This window comes from Spodoptera frugiperda, chromosome 20, assembly GCF_023101765.2.
Source record: "Spodoptera frugiperda isolate SF20-4 chromosome 20, AGI-APGP_CSIRO_Sfru_2.0, whole genome shotgun sequence".
In the NCBI taxonomy this organism is placed as follows: Eukaryota; Metazoa; Arthropoda; class Insecta; order Lepidoptera; family Noctuidae; genus Spodoptera; species Spodoptera frugiperda.
Window position 1 is genome coordinate 11,106,880 of NC_064231.1, and position 20,795 is coordinate 11,127,674.

A 20,795-nucleotide genomic window follows, 5' to 3' on the forward strand; every position below is an offset into this window, starting at 1 on the left:
AAAGCAAGCCATGTAGGTACGCACCTATATCTATAGGTACCTATACCTACCCTGTATAACTTCTAATTAAATAATAGTCCGGATACAAGATTCAATTGTTTCAAATAGTTCGTAACGACCTTGCGTCCACGTTTTGTGATCACATGTCTCTTCAAAGACAACCTTGGGCTTACACAATCTATTAACTTTTAATATACGCTTTGATCCCGAGTCCCCACTGTTCGGGATAATATTGTCGAAGTTGACAAGGAGCTCACGTGGATCGAAGATGGATTTGTTTCCGTGGTATTATGATATGAGGAAAGCGGGTCTGATAACGTGAAGTTGGATTGAGGTGTGGGAAATTAGTTAAAAGATTGTTTCTCAAAGAAAACAATTTCAATGAAATACAGCCTTTTTTTGAGGGTAAAAAATTATCTAATGACTTCTCTCGCCAGGGCGAGGCGAGAGGGAGTGTCAGTACTGGCTAAAAACCACCCCGTTCCTACACCTGTTTGTCGAGCCTGAGCCCCGCTAAACCAGCTAGGTAGTCTGCAACTCCAGATTAAGCATCGGCCCTACTGGGCCCCATCTGTAAATCAAGAACAAGAACTGCTGGAACAAAAAGCAACTACATAAACTTACAAGCAATGGATCTTGGGTCCGATTCCCGGATCATCTATGCCTTATCTCTAAACTACAAGAAAAGGTCTAAAAGTCACATTTCACTCAATAACAATCTTTAACTCTTCCTTGTTACAGTTATAATTCCAACGACGGTTTCGGCCGCGTTGCTGGCGAGCAGCTCAACTTCGCCGCGCCTTCGGAAGACGAGGCCGAGTATCCGCCCGGCGCCTACTTGAAGAAGGGGAAGGTCTCGAGGGCAAGTCATACTGAATATGCCCGATTTTTATACTTTTTTTGTATCTGTTTGATGTAAAGTTGTAGAGGGCAGACCCCTGTTTGTGTTAGAGTAGATAGATGTCCCGGTCAATGCATGCTATTTGTTAAAGATGCCTGCATATCATGCTTCTGCAATCTGTCTCTAATTGCAGTAGAATATTTTTTGGAGAAATTAAAAAATGTGCAGTAGCTGATCTGCTGGCGTCTGTGATTCTATAACCAAGCTACATTCAAATAAAATATTATGTTGGAAGTGCCACCCAAGATGCTTATTATCAAATTGATTGTACAGCAAGACCCGATGTCGCACCGGATCATAGAGAAGCGCCGCAGGGACCGAATGAACAACTGCCTGGCAGACCTGTCGCGGCTCATACCGCCCGAGTACCTGAAGAAGGGCCGCGGCAGGGTCGAGAAGACAGAGATCATCGAGATGGCCATCCGCCATCTGAAGTACCTGCAGGAACGCGCGAACGGTTCGTACGGAAAGCGCGCTTATTTGGTAAAATCAGTTAGTTATAATTGGAAAACAACAGGAAAGGTACTTTTGGATTGAACTCCAACTCGTCAGATCTTTGATTCTGTTCTGTGAATGATGAAAAAAGTTGTACGTATTTATATGCTATCTCCAACTTCCAATGTTTGACCCAACGTTGGCCACATTCGGCGCTATGCTACTTCTATTTTCTAACATTTGACGTCATAGATAGGAATTGATCGATCTAATTGGTTGGAGTGTTTGAAATTTAATACAAATTGTATACGGGCTTGGTTTTGCGAAGGACCGAAACGGCAAAGAAATGTCGCAGATCCAAGCCCTAGTTGTTTTTATTATTTTATTTTTCAATTATTTCTAACATAGTCTTGTATTTACCGAGGTACACAACTATTCCAGTTTAACATTAAGCCGTACATTAAAATGAGAGTCAAAAACATATTATACTCTGACTCTTGTTGCTGCCTGGTGAATACAAGACTCTTTATATTTCACTTACAAACAACAAATGAGTATTTAAATCATTTCTTGTTTCCCCACACCCGAAATCTTTGGTTGTACAGTACTCACTGGAAGTCTGCAAAGTAAAATTAAAATTCTTTTACAAAATCCGAAATATTCCGATTTTTTAAAATCAATCTCGTTAGGAAACGTAGGTTACCGGTTAAACTTCTTACGACATGGTTTTCTTCAGAAGCTTTCAAATGTTTTAAGATTGATGTCAGAATACCAAGGAAATAAACAAACTAGATATAAAAATCCTTTAAAATAGATAACCTAAAATCGTATTCCTGCATGATCTCTGAATATTTAAAGTTCACTCGTCAAACAAGAGCATTGTGTGAGCATCTTACAAACACAAACAGGAAAATTCTGTTTTGTGACCTAAAAAAATATAAATCATAACTAATATCTGGATAAATATTCACTTATTTAGTAGGGCATCAACGGCGACATAATTCTTAACAGTAATAAATAAAACCCGACTTTAAATCGATAACTAAATTCGAAAAGTATTAGAAGGTTTCCACCATACCTTACCAACGAAAATTTTAGTAACATTGAGCCAGTTTAAACTTTATAAAAATAATATACTCTACATTCATAGGCTGACAATCGGGACATACTTTAATTTCTTAGGCATTTAAAGCTAATTGACATAAAGTTTTTTGTATCACGTTCAAAACCAAAGTTTAAACAAACAAAACTTGTTCATTAGTGTAGTCACGTGTCGTTTTGCGTCATCGCTTAATAATAATAGCTACGCATATCATTTGTATTTCAAGTTACCATGAATTAATCAACTTTAAACAAGTGAAAGCAAATTATAAACAATTCTATTAACAAGGCAAAGCTTCCGCAAGGTCTTACAGTAGGAAATCTGACTCAAAAGTTTTCAAAAACTATTTTAATTGATGCCCGATGATTTCTCATCACATTTCATTCTTCGCACATAAACCATAACTACATTGGAAGATACAAAATTAATATAACAATTAACAAAGCATATATTTCAAAGCACAATTAAATATGAATGCTCATAAATTTACAGAAAGAATATTGCAAATGGTTTATGTCCGAATCACAAAAATCATAACCACCTCTTCATTAAAAGTTCCATTGGACTCAAAAGTCACCTCACCAATCACCATTAAGGTTTAACGAAACACGCTCATTACCTAATTAACACTGAAGAACGCTAATGTTGTTGGGAGTTCCCGCCGGAAGATGTTCCATCTTCGCGTGGGGTTCTGTTGTAGCTGCGGACCGAGGACTGGGCGAGGAGCACTTCAGGGCTGGGTACCAGGACGCGGTGGCCGAGGTCATGCGCTTCCTAGTCGAGGTGCACGGGTACGGCCCAGGCGACGGGCTGTGCGTGCAATTGGCTGCGCATATGCAGAGGCACTGCGAGGCTCTTGCTAAAGGTTGGTATTCATTTTGCTGTTTTTTTTTTAATAGGTGTAATCTCTGAAGGTGTAGAAAAATACTTTGTTACCCTACCCCACATTTGTTTTGGGTGCGCATTACACCCAGTTCCGAAACTACAATTTGTGGATTATACAAGAATTGCTGCGTGCGGCAATCGAACCGCTACATGTTACACGGCAGCTAGTTGCCCAGCTACCGCGCCAACCGTGCAGTCATTCTGCTTCGCCTTTGTTCCTATCTCCGGGTGAAGCCAGTTTAGTTCAGTTTATAGTAAAGAGAGAGGCTCTAAATATTATGAATTTGTATACTTTTTTATTTAAACAGCATTCGCTTATACAGCATTACATTTAAATCTTGAAGGCAAAGCATCACGTATTAAATTTCCCAAGAGCGTAAACATAAGGCCCAACAAAATGTAAAAATAATATTCTAATAAATAATTCTCGGAATTTCCAGGCGAACCACTGCCGCGCGACAAGCCCCGTTCACACCCTGGCTCGTCCTCGGAGACAGCGAGCTCGTCGAGTAGTTCCCATGGCTACACTATGAAGCCCGGCGTGATCGCGCAGGCGCCGCCCCCCGCGCCGCCGCCCTTCGCGCCCGAGCCCTACGAGGAGCGCCCCCAAGAACACCCCTACTCTATGGAATGTGATCGAGGTAACTTGATGTTATTGATAGCTTGTCTAGTGTGTGGTGTTTAAATCTGACACCTCTTTGATATGGTCGGGCAGAGTATATGCATTCATAAATAACACAGTAGTTACTGTGTTATTTATGAATGAGTCGCAATATCATAATAATAGCGCCGATAAGCTTTTAGCTAAAATAATAAATCAAAATTTTTTTGGCAGTATTTTTAAATTCATGATTTTTTAATACTTATAGATTTTTTTCCTTTATTCAAACAAGAGTTAAATCGACTGCGTTTTTATCAGAGGCTATGATTTGATGACTGAATTAGTCAGTAGCTGACGGCGATACGACAGTCTCGTTGGGAGGGTAATGATCGAGACAACCTATATAAATTCATTTGTTATCATTATTACGTAGGTAACTACTATAAAACTTAAGTACAATCTGGCACGATCATCAGCTTTAGTTCAATCAACTACTACATACCTATAGGCGAAGTCATAGTGGATTAAATAATATGTATCTTCTTATGAATTTAAAAAAAATTAATTCCAGTATCAGTGGCACCGACCCCGATGGCAGGAGAAGGTGAAGGTCTACCGGAGTCCGAGCCCCTACCGCTAGACGGGCGACGCAAGCGAGGGGAGCCGACCTTACGAGCCGTGAGGAAACCTGACCACACCGAAGATTACCTGCATTCCTACAAGTTCAAGAACTCCATTGAAAGGCGATTCTCGAGGTCACAAGATACAGAGGTATGTTATTTAACATCCATTGCCGAGTTGTAGACGGGCACATAAAGGCTCTTCTTTATACTGACAATAAGAAGCCGAATCTAATAAAAGACTATGTAATAATGTACGTACTTACCTCCCCAGGCGGCGGACATGTTGGCCCGCACCGCTCACGCGCACGGTAAAGTGTACTCGCACAAGCGGCGCCGCGCCACCAAGCCGGCGCCGTCCACCTCCACGTCCAACTCCGGCTCCACCGAGGATGCTAGGGACACCTCGCCGCAGGTACAGCTTCATTCTCTTAGACCGCTTTCTAACAATGCGCCTGCACATTATGTTCTTGTTAACCCCTACAAGCCTACCAAGCTATATAGTCCACAGGGAGACGAGTTCGCATTTAGAGTGAGAAAGGTGGGTGGTCACGGCTCTTGCTAACCTATTGATGGCTTTGTCGTTAGCCTCTTTTGCTTTTAACTTTTTCTGAATGTCAGGAAATGATTTATTCCTTTCCTATTTGATAATTTACAGCTTTAGGCTTGTAGCACGGCGTCTTCACTTTATTTGTGCTTCAAAAGGAACTGTTCTCAATCCCGACTAGTTTTGTCTATATAAATATGAAATCTGCTTACAGGATACATCAAGTGAATCACCTCATCATCATCATTATGACAAACCACCTCCTCCAGCGCAGTACGTCCCGGTGTTTGCGTTGAATGCTCTTGGTACGTAATATTGATTTGATAGTAGGCAAACTTGACTTATTTAATGCTGTTAATACATTGAATAAAGTTAACCTGGTATCTTTATACTTTTACAGGAAAATATTACGTTCCACTAAGTGTGGACTACGCGTGCCTTCAAAGGCACCTCGGTCCATACGATGTGCTGGACGCCCGAGCGGTGCACCTGGCGGCGCCGCTGCACCCGGTGACGATCCACGTCAACTTCCAGCCCTGCCTCAACTACCACGTCAAGAGGGAGCCCAACGAGCGAGATCAATGGCGAGCTGTATAAGCCAAAAGACACGTATCCAGTGCCTAATTATGAGCTACGGTCGCCATGTTTACAGTAACGGCGCCAACATTTGAACATGACAGCTAATATTTTTAAAATATTCTAATCCTAAAAATAATGAGCCTTATAGCGATGCTATTTTCCGAATATCTTAAATACATATATTTTTGTATCTAGTGAAAACAGCAAATATTTTTGAGATTACATATTTCTAATTAAAATGTCAACTTATAAATGTTTAATCTCCTGCAAAGGATTGATTAAATGAAGATGTGATTCGTTAAAAAGACAACACTGATTGGCTAAAATAACCTTGGAAAAGTTTAATCTTATCGATTTTAGAAATGTTAGTTCAGCTGTGTTTTTGTATAAGTGTTATCAGTCTCTCCAGCTGTTCTAGTCAAATGTGAGTCAAAATTAAGTGCAATGTGGAACGTTGCAAATGTAAATAGTTGCATAAAACAACCAATCTTCAAGTTTTGGTAAAAACAGTTTATTCTGTGGGCAAATCCTGAGGACATTATTAATTGTAAGTTTTTAGCTATGAACACGTTTTGCCCACAGTTACCGCGGCGGCGTACTGTGAATTTGTTTGAAGGACTAATGATGGTGTGGACAATGTTTTCAGTGTTCTTAGTTACGGCTGTGATATGTAAAGAGTAGTCAAAATATAGCTGACAGCTGTGGTGCATTATTAACAGTAAAGGAGGGTGGTTCGACATTTGATACTTGCTATATTAGTACAACAGTGCAGTATAAAATTAGAATTAAAATAATAGGAATGTGTCAGTGACTAAATCATTCTTGTTTTTCTTTTGTATATAATTGTTTAAAAATATTGTGCTGCTGTATCAACTGCAGAAACATCCTTGTACCAACTGATGATAACTCTCCTCAGAGATCAGACGTTACTAATAATTTGAAACACTATTTTAAGCTGATTCAAGGCCAAACAAATTTATTTTGTAAGACATGTTTCCCACCAAATTACCACAGCCCTGATATGCGCTTCATCCATAATACAACACGCATATAGGGAGCTGCTGAATATTGTTTCAAATATTTTTAATTTTACTTAGTGTTTGGAGGTAGTGGTGGAGACAAGGTGTGGTGTCTACTTGTGGACAAGATAAAGACTGAGGTTTTTATTTAGCGGTAAAGTTATGATTGTTTTACATTGGATTCTCACTCAAAATATTATTTACCGCAGGTTAGAGTTCAATGTGCAAAGAAGTGTCAAATTTTACGTAAATTTAGTTCTAAATACAATTTAAAATAGTCTGTTAAATGTATACTTTATTATATTTTGTAAATACATAAACATGTTTAAGTAATAAATGTTATAAATACTTCACAGAGTCGCGTTTATTATTTGCTTCAGTTGAGTATCGACAAATCGTGTGATGAGACATGGATAAAGGAAAGGCACTACATTCAAACGAAGATTTTATGTAATTAATTATCATAACATCTTTTATTCTCTAGTATTATTTTAAATTTTACATGCTTAGTTAAAACATTGAGAAAGAAATAATAATATTTAACATCTGGATAATATACAGCTTTTCTATTTACGATCCACTTAGCGTTAAAAAATTATATTAATTATATATATTGCAAAATATTCCATTGTTACATCGAATACCTTACATGAAACATATCCAACGGGGGAGCGGGACAAGCCGAAGGTGGGTGCGATCACAAGGAGGGGGAAGTACCAATAAACTAGCTTCATAATATGGCAAACGATAGAGAGTGCGCTTTTTGTTCACCATAACAAAATATAGCTTTCACTTAACATTAACTATTATAATATATACACAGACGCTTCTCTACGGGTTGATATAATTAAGAAATTTTTATCACAAAGATTTTCATCTAATATACTACAGAAACATTAAAATGTTGGACTGCGTTTTGTTGCCCTGTACTCATTCATTCATTTACTGGGCTGCCGTCGAGGAACATTAAAACTACAATTATTTCAAATTCTACACATTGTAAGGTACCTACTTTAGTTTATTTTGTAACGCGAGACGAAGAAGACTAGTTGAAAGTATTATTTGCTTGAGAGTGCGCACAACAAAACGCGTTCCGACAGTAGATATTAAGCAATTAATTTACACTTTATAAACCAGATCGAAATATTTACAAATCTATTAGACAGACACCGACACTGTGGCTCCAGTCGGGCTGCGCAAATGCTGAAACATTTCATAATAAATCTACATTTGATTCAAAAAAAAAATCATAAAAATCTTACTACAATATTCTTTTTATACAATACAAAAATAATAAAATCATGGATTAAATAAAGCAGTTAAAATATATTTTCTGTGTGTTAACAACTATGTGTATTTGCCTTCGAGGCGTATTATTGCAGCGTATTTCACTAGAATCTAACATTTTAAGATTATGCGTAAAACACTTAATTTTTAAGTAGTAGCTTAGTGACGACCCGACGTCGCGGGTAAGTAAATAAAGGAAGTGCAACTATCTAGACTTTCTAAACGGCTGCACGAAGTAGGAAACCATTAGGTGCAATCAATGCAAATGTCGATATGTACTTTTAGACACACAGCTCACTTGGGTTTATTGAAATTAATAAATAAAAATTTAACATAATCAAAAATTTCATCATGAATAAATTAATTCACCGGAATTACTAGTTGACAAATAATAGTACATGTATGTAATTGACACGCAACAAGCAGCAACTTTTGCTAGAACATTCTATTTGACAGACCTCAAAAAGCACACAATCTAATAATAAACGGGGTTCCCTATAAAAACCAATTTGCTGGAACCCACAGTAGAAAATTTGAGCAACAATTTGGATGAATCGTCAGACACTGGGCTTATAAACGTAGTTTGACTACATAGACTTTTATCCTAAATTGCAACAATATTCACAGTTCGATTTACCTAGTAGTGGTTAAATCCACCAATAAAATAGAAACACCGATAAGTAATCTATCTAAATACCAGCGCCTATAATTTTATACTGAAGCACAAAATATAAATATAGAGAAAATTTCTTTTAGAAAGAATTATTGCATTCGGTTAATTATTGCAATATAAGTCACAGGCGAAATTATAAACGTCGAAAGTTTGGGTATAGCAAATAATCAACTGTACATGTAACCCTTGTTTCAGTACTCACAGAGTACTTACTCAATTACACTAAATATTTTGTTATTCATTAAACTAAACGTAACACCTGTTTAGGCAACAATCGCACTGGGAATATTAGGAAGCAAGTTCTGACTTCATTCAGTCACATCAGTGCTAAATGTCGCGTACAAGATGTAAACTAAATCTAGACCTACCTAAATATAACAAACAGAATATTTTGCAAGTGCCTGGTCATAGCTTCCTTAGATCACTGGGTGCTTCTGTGATAAACTCTATTTTAGCCCGAGGTTATTCACAACATCGATTCGTTGTTATTATAGAAGTATATACAAGCGGCAACACATTAACAATTGTAAATATAACGGTCCAATAGCTTCTGTCATATAAACAACTCATAGCAATAAACTAACAGAATGTCGCAGTGTCCCCAATTTCCAACTCTGCAGTTTAGTTCTTACAAAATAACGTAAGGTTTGTAGAATATATCGTCTAAACTGTAGAGTTTAAAAATGATGGTTTACATTTGTTAATATTATGCATTGTATGCAGTGTGTTACATACAACTGTCTCGCCTAGAACTTGTGATACAACACTGAACAATGTACACAGTACATATCTCATCTGAACATGCATGTTGTATTGTAACATACTGCAAGTCCGATTAACAAAAAGCACACAGTACTATCTAGAAGTAATCAGTGCTATTTATAAACTGCTTTCATTTATGAATTTGCTGTATCTAACAGAACAGGTATATTTCTATGTATAGTACTAGTGTGATTGCGATTCATATCAGTCAAAATTCACGACCTCGTTTATCCAATTTGGATGCAAAAGCCACGTTAAACTAGGATCGCCCACGACACCACTTGGCAACACTGCAATATAAAACAATTTATATTTTACTATGAACAAAACCGTCCACATAATTATAATACTTGAAACATAACCAATAAATATTCACTTTCGATCTATGCAGAGAAAACGGTGCCGGGTGGTGTCGCGGGCGAGACTTCGAACACTATTACCCAGCTGCCTCAACATTCGTCCTTGTGATGATGGACCAAAGAAATCAATCTTTGCACAATACGCTCCACTTAAATTATAACACAGATTTAACCTCTACAAATGGCTAATGCGAGAATGCGTATCTGTATTGAAACGACTCTAAATTACACGTGAAACCTCTAACACTAACAAGAGACCTAGAACTAGGACGAGCCCTCGGACCCCCTATATATGCTAGAAAACATAAAACAAATAATAAAAACAACTATAATTTACTTAAACATTATGCGTACAAAAATCCTAGCCGTCATTCCCTAAACGCACTATCGAATAAATCGATAATAAATAAATATATCAATAAGATACATAAACATTGTACATATATAAAAAATCTTTCATACCATTATACATAGATACGTTACCCATTAGGTTCCCTATAATATATCTTAACTCTCCTATATACAATATGTACAAAGGGAAATAAAAACAATTTGTACTTGCAGAAAACCGTGGAAAATAAAAACGTACAAGTGAAACGGAAATATACAATACGCGCGCATCGCATCTAACGTACACTCTTAGAAAAGTCCTTTATGCTAGTTATTATATAATACAGGCGACGGGCGTGACACCGTCTGAGATTTACAAAAATAATGTCTTATAGTGAGCTCACAGCCCACAGCCCACTACCTGTCGCACCGCTTCGCACCGCCCGCGCCATCTGCCGGACAAAGCATACACGCGGTTAGAAATGACAACGCTATACTTGCAGTAATGTTTTATTCAACGTGCCAATATAAATACCTGTATTATGTACAAAACAAATAACCAAAATAAACTGTAAAATACCAAACAATACCTAAGTTAAAGTAATATTAAGTTATCATAGAAAAAAATATGTTTACGTTAAGTTCGAACCTAGTGTCAAAACGACAAGGACACACAATAATAACGTCACATAACATAATGTGTAGCGTGCATTACCTAAATCTACATAAGGTTACTACTGAGTATATAATAATTATATAATTCTTATAGGCTATCCTCTCCTACCCCACTTTAACCCCTTCACTCCCGTTTTGTACCCATAAGCTGTGCTATACATATTGATATTCCACTGATCTTCTTGACAGTTGGATGTGGCAGGAGTGAGTCGTGGGGGCCCCCTATTTTTCGCTGTATCGTACTGCCCCGATTGGGCATCAGGTAAACCAGTGCAATGCCTCAAACTGGCACCACCATATCCCATAAGGTTGTTATGTCTCCAAGTGGCCATACCGGTGTTTTCGGTAGGAGGTCTCGTCTCTTCGTCATCAGGTAAGGCAAGACCAAACTCCCGTCGTAATCGTAAGCTTAGGTTTTCCCTTTGTCGCTCCGTGGCTGTTGGCTGAGCGTCAAACACACCTGTAAAAACAGAAACGAGTTTTAAACAATAGCTCGAATTATTGAGTATTTTCGTAATAATAGTTACGAAGGTAATACATTCAATGCAAGAAAATTCAATTGACAATTCTTTATTATTTTACTATAATTTTGGAACAATAGTAAGATTTACTGTACCTAAATATACCAATTTAATTACATAGTTTCGAATGTTTTATTGCAAAAACCACCTTAGAGTAAATGTTTTGCATCATAAATAGTCTACTAAAACCTACTAAAACCAACTTTGAACTTTTTAGGTTTGCTAAAACTGAAAACAGTAACCCCATTCTGCGAACGACACATTAAACGCTGTGGTGGCTTTAAAAATAGTTTGCACTGGTGCATTCTATAAAATGAATTCTCGCGATTACGACTGCAATAAGAACTTTATAAGTAGCATAGGTGTCGGATTATCTCACCGAGTGAGCATGTGGGTGTAAAATAAAAAATCCTCGTATGAATATTAGTTAGAATTCTGTACGGCGCAGTTGTGTTTACACTCTTGTAGTCAAGGTCGAAGTAGTAATGATTTTAGTCTTTATTGCGGCGCTCCTCGCTCGTATATGCGCGGCCAACGTTATTGCTTTGTGTTAACAATTTAAACAGTTTCTGTTTGTTTTATTGAGATGTTTCCTTTAGATTAAGTACTATTTATGCCTTATAACAAGTTGCTAAAATATCTTATGTTTACAAGACAACTTTTAAGGGCCTCTAATACAAAACATTGTTTTTAACTCAACTTGTTTTCATTTGACCTTGGACTTAATTGAGGTGCCGAATATTTAATAAACCATAGCTTCTAATGGTTATTGAACAAAAAACAACGCAATTAGAACCGCATTGTATAATCCTATTTTACCTAAATGTTATATAATATGAGACACGGCAATACAGCAGTATCATGAAATTGCAACTATACAATATTTATTAAAACACTACTTTCGATTGCCATTCTACCTACACGCGCATACAATTTATACATTTATACATATTGATAAAGTAGACACGCGTAAAGTTGCTATGGAAATACATGACATAACAACACGGTTTGCATGAAACTCTGTTATCAATGAATTTAACACAAGAACATACGAGGCATCGATAAACTAAGGTCGATTATTGCATAACGAAAATGACTACACGACAATTCATTATTAAGTTCATTTCATTATGTTTTACCCGCGACTCACCGATATTAAATATGCAAGCATTCATTATGAGAAAATACAATGATTCTTTAGTTTACAGTAAAATAAAATGTATGTATATTTTAATGTGTATTGTAAAATGAAAGTGCATTAGAAATTCGCAATGCATCGGTTGCGCGGTGCGAGTAAGGACCGGTCTCTACGCACACATAGTGAAGTTGCTAGCCAGCTAGCGTGATAGTCTCATAATAACATACGTATACTGCTACACAGATCCCTTTGTAGTTCGCTATAATTAATGATCCCGAACGACCGGCTATAAATTAATGACTACGATAGTTAGGCGAAGTACTTGTCGCTTTATACAACAATATTTATTACGAAGGATCAGTACCAGTCTCTGTGTAGATACTAGAGATAGCTTTCAAGGCACCACATAATTATTGGTTGTACTCAATAATATTATAATGTTCAAAGTTATATTTTTCCACAGTTCCCTTTTGAAAGTGTATTTACGGAGGAAGCGTAACAAGGCACGACGGTAATTGCCTATGACAGCACGTAAGCCATGCGCGGGACCAACTACCAATTGAATTAATTGCCGGCGTGCTCCACTTGACGACATAATTGTCTACAATACGATGATGCAGTTTCATAATAACATTCTGATTTTATAGAGTTAAATTCAAATTAGGCTGCGTGTGTAGAGTGATATTATTGTATAGTAGTCTATTGATAGCAACTAGAGTTTACCCTGAGTTATTTAGTTAATGCTGGGGGATAAACAGGTAAATCACCTTTAGGCAAGTGGGAGGCGGCCAGTTCCCGGTGCAGTCGCTGCTCGAGGTCGTCGGCGGCGGCCTGCGCGGCCTGGTCGAGGCGCTGCGGCGACAGCGAGGCGGCGCCCGAGGACTCGCTCGACCACTCGGGGGCCGCCTCCCCGCCGGAGCCCGCCTCGCCTGCCTCGCCGGCCTCACTCGACGACCCGCCGCCGCCCTCTTCCGTACACCCGCCTTTGTGCCGCTTACGGTACTCCGTTATAGAGAGCTGTGCATACACATACATCTTATTACTATTTATTCATAGAAAATTTGTTAAAAAAGTGTTTTTACACTAAATACAGAAAATGGAAAACTTGTTATGATGAATAATAATTTTTATGCATAGGTAGGACAAGTAGAGCTGAGTATCATTATGAACATTGAAGTGTTATTTGTCGCATTCCTGTACAGTTTTATTCTCTCTATTTGTTCAAGTGTTTATTACAGAACCAACATATTTTTGTCGATGATCACAAAATCTTGGCTGAGTTCCAGATCAAACTTACCAGCCTTCGACGACATCTCGGTGTCAATAAAGTGTGACCAGCATACTCATAATATTCATTCGACAAGCTCAGTTTATATCGAATCTTCGTCGAGTACCGATAACTGTGCCCTAGCATTAGAATAACATCCGTCGCCGTATCGGTCGATGCACTGTTTTGAAATACTCGACAGCCAACACACGGCAAAGTGGAAATTCTATTCTATACCATTATATTGTTCATATTGTACACTTTACAAAGAAATATCAGCAACTGAGAATGAGAGTCATAATCGAAAGTAACCTTTAACTATTCATAAAGATAAAGAAATGATTAGAATAAATAAACAATTAGATATGAATTACATAACTCATTCAAGTGTAAATAAAAACATGTTACACATCTAATAGTAGTAGCTTAGTAAAGAAGTTCTCAGTGGGACGGATATCACGTGGACATCAGTTTTTACCATTATCTAATCTGCGACCTTGGTCTGGTTTAACATGCTCTGACACAACAGCTCTGAACATTTAATTAGTAGGCAACTTTATTATGTTTTCCAATGCCTTCAGACTCAGGAAAGGACATGAAACACATTTTAAAACTTAGCTCTTGCTCTAGGTAAAATATAATGATAATAAAATGGATGTTTAACAAGCACTCACCTTCCTTCTTACAGGTTTAGGTTTTTCTACAGGCGGAGGGTTCAGTCTGGGGTCGTTGGTTCGCGGGCAATAAGGCTTTGCGAGTGGTTTGGGGGATGGAGCTAACAAACTCGCTTTATTTGAACTGTTGAGCACCCCTGATAATATTACACTGTTATTTGAGTCCATATTATTCACTCGCGTTAATATCTCCTGGACGCTCTTCAGATCGTCTGCTGGCGTAATACTGTCCTTGTCAAACAAACTACTATCTAAACTTGTAGTCCTATCTATTGCACTCTTTATTATAGACATGTTCGGTACGTTCTCATTTATTGAACTGTCCATGTTGAACGACTGAGACATATTGCTGAATATACCGGAGAAAAGTCCTGTTGAACTAAACCGCGACGAGAACGGTAGCGTTGAGTTCTCTAACACGGACGGCCTGTCGATTGAGAAGGGTTTCTCAATTTTATCAAGCTTTTCTACAACAGGTGATGCTGGGCGAATTGTTGGCTTCACAGGCTTCATGGGTTCCTCTGGTAGAGGTATTGTTTCTGGAGGCGGTATTACAGGCATCGGACTCGGTTCCTCTGGCAACGGTATGTTCTCTGGTGCCGGTAGAGGTATTGACTCTACAGGCGGCAGAGGTATGTTCTCGGGTGAAACATGAACTTTGACGTCATCATGGACTGAATTGCTCATGTCGTCGTGAATGTCTCCATTAATTTCTATGGATTTAGACGACGTATCGTTCTCCGTTCTCAGCTGCACGCTAATCTGATCATCCACCATGTTGAGGTCGAAGTTTAGGTTCACTTTCTTTCGTTTTTCCTTGGGTTTCTTATTTCTACTCTTTAATATTTGTATGTTCTCTGTGTGGAATGAATGTATTTTCTTCTGAATGTCATCCATCTCGTCGCGTTGTGGTGACGAGTTCCCACTGGTGTCTGCTGACTGACAGCTGTTTAGTTTATCATTTGGGCTCTCGATTCCCTTCACGTCTATGCTAAGATCGATAGACTCTTGTATTTTTGGCTGTGCGGGTATTGTTGTATCTATTTCCATTGGCACTACTTTATTGTAATTACTTTCATCCATTTCAACATTATTGTTGTTAGCTTTTATGTCATCTGGTTTAGGTATTTCAGGTGGGAGTTCATCTTCAGGTGTCGGAACTCCTATAATTCTCCTTATGTTCTCGCTGTCATGTGGACCCTTTATATTCATATTCAACATGTCATTATCTATGGTGCATTGGTCATCAGATCCCTGTCCGCTGTCCGAACGAGTTCTATCTCTAGCATATAAACTATCGTACATAATATTTCTGACTTTAAATTGCCTCGTCAAGGGCTGCACGTCATCTTTGACCGGAGAGTCTTCTGACGTTAAAATAGGCGAGGTTTCGTCATTACACTGTATAACAAAATACTTCTATTAGTATAGTATACAATATAAAAAATATTTTTAATAAGATATTATTGAGTAGCTACTTACAGGCACAATATTGTTTTGTTCGCAAGAAAGCGACTCTCTTGCTAGTCGTCGTTTCTTTAATGGCGTTACCATTTCGTTGGGAGGCGATTCTGAAACAAACACATCTAAAATGAACATAGAATTACTGGTTCAACATTGGAAACAAATATGTATATTTCAAGCAGAATTACAAACCTGCAACAGGCGAATCACTCTCCTCGCTGATGGCCTGTCGCAGCCACCGCTTCTTGGCGCTGTGTTGTTGTATCACGGGCGGCGCCACCTCGGCCACCTCGGCAGGCGGCGTACTCCTCGTTATTCGCTTGGCTTTCTTCGGAGGTTTATTTCGATCCCTCCCGGGTGTTCTAGGGGGCGAAGCTCTACTGTCTTCTTCATGTTCCAAGTCATTCCCCCACTTAAATCGCCAATCATAGTTGATGCGACTCGAACTAAACTTTCTAACGATGGTGCGGCGACCAAGGTAGGTCTGTAAGGAGATCTATAAGGTGATGGTGTACGTTCAGGCGACCTTCCTATCCATTCAGTCGCCATTGTTTTCTTAGTTTTTGGTAATTTAAAGGCGGATTCAACAGAACCAACAGCTGCTTCAACCAATAAGCATGCAGAGCTCAACCCGAGTTCCTGTAATGAAAAGTTTCAATGTAGTAACATACGATTTAGAACCCAATAATACTGTTTATTATAATGCCAATAGTACGTACTTCATGGGGGCCATCGTTGGTGCGGTCGTGGTCGACGTTGGGTGGTGGGAGCGCACTGTCGCGGCGCGCCGGGCCAGCCCGCGGCGGCGTCAGCGGAGGCGGCTGGGCCTCGTCGCCCGACGTTACCATGTCGCTGTCTGCAGAGTTCAAGCGCCGCCGGTTCGACTGCGACGTCGTGCGAGCACGACCCTTGCGCCTGATCATACATACACCATGAATATTCGCAAATAATTACAGCAATTTAAAATACAAGAAGCAGATGTCAATATTAGTAAACAGCTTTGTAATGTCGCTAACTTTGAAATTATAATACTTTACACAAAGATGAATACTTACTTTTTCCTCTTTTTAGTAGTGTTGTGAATTTCTTCATCTTCATCCTTATCATTAGCATTAGGATGTGGATCAGACTCTCGCCTCTTCTGCCTTTCTTTCACTTCCTGTTTGCGCTGTTCGGCTTTTTCCATGCGTTCAAACGCCTTCATTATAGCTTCCATCTTACGTTCCTCGCGCGTCTGTAATTTAGATACAGGTTTAGAATTTTGTCTCGTCCCAAGGCTTGGAGGCTGAGTTTCACTTGAGTTTTTCGAACTCACCATCTTTCTCTTTTCTTTTTCTTTATTATTAGTCTGTATTTTATCTTGAGAATCATCAGTTTTATCATCCAGAGAGTCTTGATTCACGCAAGTTGTCCGACTGGACCTCGATGATCTGTCATGGCATGCTGACTTGGCCATAAATTCTCTAGTCACTGGTCTATCTTCTTCTATTTTTATTTCTTCTTTAGGTTTCTTTTCTTCAACCTTTTCTGGTTTCTCTTCATCAGAATACACTGGTTCCTTCTCTAGTTTAAATTCCTTCACCTCTTTTACTTCTGCTTTCGAGATGATCGTTGGTCTGGGTTCTTCTACAGGTGGAAGTGGGATTAACTCGTGTTTTACTTCTTCAAATTTATTTTCAACAGTTTCCGACTTACAGAAGTCACGTTCATCTTCTTCAGGCTTCATCTCCTCTTTGGCTATCAGATCTATTTCAGTTTTAATTTCTTCTATCGGCTCAGGTTTAGGCGGTTCATCAAAGTTTAATGCCATCACAGCTGTCTTGACAGGTGATAGAGGAGGGTATTCATGTTTAATTTGCTGTGGAGATTTCTTCTCAGATTTCATCGCAGATATTTGTTGAGTATATTCTTTAACTGGAGTAGTGGCGGCAGGAGGGAGCGGTGGAGATACTGGTGATGAAGAACTGAAGCATCTATTTCTGCTCCTTTTCTCTCTAGGCGGATAGTCCACACTCTTTCGGGACGCTAACGTGTTGAGGCCGTTCACTTTGCAATGTTTTGGATTTCCGCATGCACATGGCTGTTTACTGCCATCAGCATCGTGTCCAACAGTTATTTCAGTGTTAGACTGGATAACTCCAATACTAACTAAATAAACATGCAATGTGCCTTTGACTATGCAGTGTTGTAACTCTGCATTTGGTTTACACGATCTACGTACGAATCTTGCTTCATTCCCGTATGTTCTAGTATCTATGCATATTTGCGTGTTATCTTTAGGTAACCTGTAAAAGAAGACAAAAGGTCCCGGTTTCTGGCTACCTGCTCTAGCAGTATTTTGTAATTGTGGTCTATGCTGGTTTGATAACATATATTTGCCACGTAACTCTATTACTGGAGTATTTTCTTTCAAGTCCTTAGTAGCAATCAGAATCTTTCCACCTGCGTGGGGCACAGTGGTACATAAATGCGCGTTCATAGCATACGCCATGTTAGGAGTATTACCAAGTTTATTGCTATATTTCATAATCTTAGCCCTCAACTCTGGACTGTAATGGTTCGTCACAGCAAGTTCGTACGAGTCTTGGAAATGTGACTGATTCGACATGGTTGAACTGTATTTACTTCTGTTAAGCATCATTTCCTTTTTGCGTTTTACGCGTTTTTCCGATAGTTTTCTTTTCGTGCCTTTTCGCACAACTTCTGTTTTCTTCGGCCTCTTAGGTCCTCGCTTAGGTAAAGTTAGTGTCGATGGTTGTGGAAGTGGTGGAAGCACTGGTATAGCGGAGTTGTATGTGGTGACACATGAACCACTTGTATTGGTATATGTGGTGACAGTCAGTAATCGTTTCCTTCTCTGTCCTGGAGGACGGCTGCTTTCAGACGAGTCCGTATCTGACGCACCAAGGGCGCTGAGTTCTTCTCTCTTCCTCATCTGTATAGCTCGGGCGTGTCGTCGGTCTATGGGCCGGGGAAGGCAGATCTCGCACTGGTATGCGTCTGGTATGTTCTGCCTATCAATACCCATACAGTCAACGTGCTGCCACTCACCGCAACGGTCGCAACAGATCATGTAACCGTCGTCGTGAGTGAAGTCACAGATGCATCTTGTCTTGCCTTCTTCCTCGCCTTCAGGTGCAGTTTCGGTGTCACTACCTCCCCTGTTGGCTTTCCGGTCTCCGTCAATAGATGAAATAACTGAAGCAGCGTCGTCGTCTGGCGGCGGAGGTGGTGGTGGTTTATATGTGACCGGTGCCATTTGTATAGAAGAAACTGGTACAGGTGTTCCAATAACGCTAGTAGGCACTGCTAAAGGCATTTCATAAGACGCTGTGGACATGATTACGGGTGAATTGCGTTTTAAAGGACTCATAGGAGATGTAGTTAATGTGGGTGAAATTATGGTGGGAGGCGGGCCAGTGGATACCGGCGTCGTAGGCGGAGTGGCTGAAGGCTGCTTCTGCGCGGGCTGAGCGTAAGTGTGATCCAACATCACAAAGGCTAAGGGCTGGAAGGAATATCTTCTTAGTTCTTCTGAAAGATTTGGTCTTTCTTCCATGCCGATAATGTCGTCTTCAGTGAGTAATGTTGATTTGTCGCCACTGGAACAAAATAAAAGGTAATTTTAACATAAAATTTTAATTCTAGAATAATTACGAATAATAAATGAATGCTATTCAGTTAATATATACTCACACAACAATTCTTTTTTGATTGACTGGTTTAACTTCCACTGGTTCCTCGGGTGTAGGCGGTAAAGGAGTAAGGTTATGATTTACCGATGCAGTATTTGATTGCAACATCAGTTTTGGTTGTGATAATGATTGCAATATCTGTGCAGTCAACTGTTGGTTAGTAACTTGCGATACTGTTGATATTGGATTTTCTGCAGTTCCATATGTTTGAACATATCGCAAATTAGGTGTAGATCCTGACTGCACATAATGCGGTCCCTTAGGTAAACTGGTACTTATAGGAGCTGTAGAAATCAAAACAGGTCCACATGGTGACTGTAACACTAAACGTTCCGTTTTCGAAGGGAATTTTGAGAGAGGTAGAGGTTGACTCTTATGTGTAGGACTGCCTACTTTTTGGATGACTTTTGATGTATTTGACTCTGTTACTCCATAACTTGGCTGCTGATTCTTGTATGTGACACTGGCAACTGGCCAAGTTTTTGCCTCTGATTTGTTAATTGACCCAGTCTGTTGTATTATTTTTATTGGCCTTGATTGGTTCTTTTGGTTAGAAACTTGTCCAGAGCTTTTCGAACCCTTAAAAGTGTTCACAGATTTCCTTCCAGAATGTACAGACATTTTATTGGGTCCAGAAACCACACGAGACAATATATGACATTGCGAGTTACCTGATGAGGCAGCAACCATAGTATTTAGATTAGCACCATTGTTTACCTTATTCAATGTTTTATTTAGGTTTGTGCTTTTGGTAAAATTGTGACTGTAGGACGTATTTTTAATTGGGCTATTGTTCACAACATTTGGCGATAGAGTAGAGCATCCAATCAATGATTGATTTTTCGGAGGTTTAGTGCAAAGAACTGAATTGCCCAATTTGTAAACATGATTTTGAGTTCCATATACAGGTGCAATTTCCTTTCCCGTTAAATATTGTTGATTGTAATTTGGGTTCTTGGGAATAGATATGTTACTTAATATTTGGACTTTAGAAGTCTTGGGTCTGCTTATAAAGTTAGTCTCAGCGACAATGTTTGCTCTTCTTGGTTGATTGGCATCATTAACATAACTCTCACTAGTGATAATGATTTGTGACACACCAGCTTGTGATCTCTCATCATCTATCTTATTGGGGTCATTTGTAGCAGCACTGGTGGCAAGTATTGTAGGCAGCCATAGGGTTTGGTTTCCGGATACATCTTGTACATTCTGTATAGACGTAATGTTTCCAACAGCTGCATCAACGTTTATTGTAAAGTTC

The 20,795-nt window shown here is 39.1% G+C and overlaps 3 protein-coding genes across 4 annotated transcripts in view; 2 read left to right on the top strand and 1 right to left on the bottom strand.

Moving 5' to 3' along the window:
• The window catches only part of LOC126911964 (uncharacterized), a 4,687-nt gene extending 4,393 nt beyond the window's left edge, over window positions 1-294 (top strand). Inside the window, exon 11 of the mRNA XM_050701557.1 lies at window positions 212-294. Coding sequence (XP_050557514.1) covers window positions 212-294 — 83 coding nt within the window. The remainder of the gene's footprint in view (window positions 1-211) is intronic.
• Window positions 295-741: 447 nt separating this feature from the next.
• On the top strand, window positions 742-7,046 carry LOC118282412 (transcription factor cwo-like; the record flags this gene model as incomplete). 2 transcript variants are annotated; one of them, XM_050701367.1, is given in 8 exon segments in its annotated part: window positions 742-866; window positions 1,179-1,358; window positions 3,139-3,303; window positions 3,764-3,964; window positions 4,496-4,695; window positions 4,819-4,959; window positions 5,306-5,396; window positions 5,492-7,046. In XM_050701367.1, coding segments are annotated over 8 exon segments (1,300 nt in total), but the record flags the coding sequence as incomplete, so codon positions are not given.
• Window positions 7,047-7,121: 75 nt separating this feature from the next.
• LOC118282411 (uncharacterized) lies at window positions 7,122-20,795 on the bottom strand (the record flags this gene model as incomplete). The annotated part of the gene is given in 11 exon segments (XM_035603481.2): window positions 7,122-10,552; window positions 11,110-11,235; window positions 13,202-13,451; window positions 14,376-15,776; window positions 15,858-15,961; window positions 16,032-16,244; window positions 16,247-16,478; window positions 16,559-16,754; window positions 16,895-17,073; window positions 17,155-19,441; window positions 19,536-20,795. Coding segments are annotated over 11 exon segments (6,283 nt in total), but the record flags the coding sequence as incomplete, so codon positions are not given.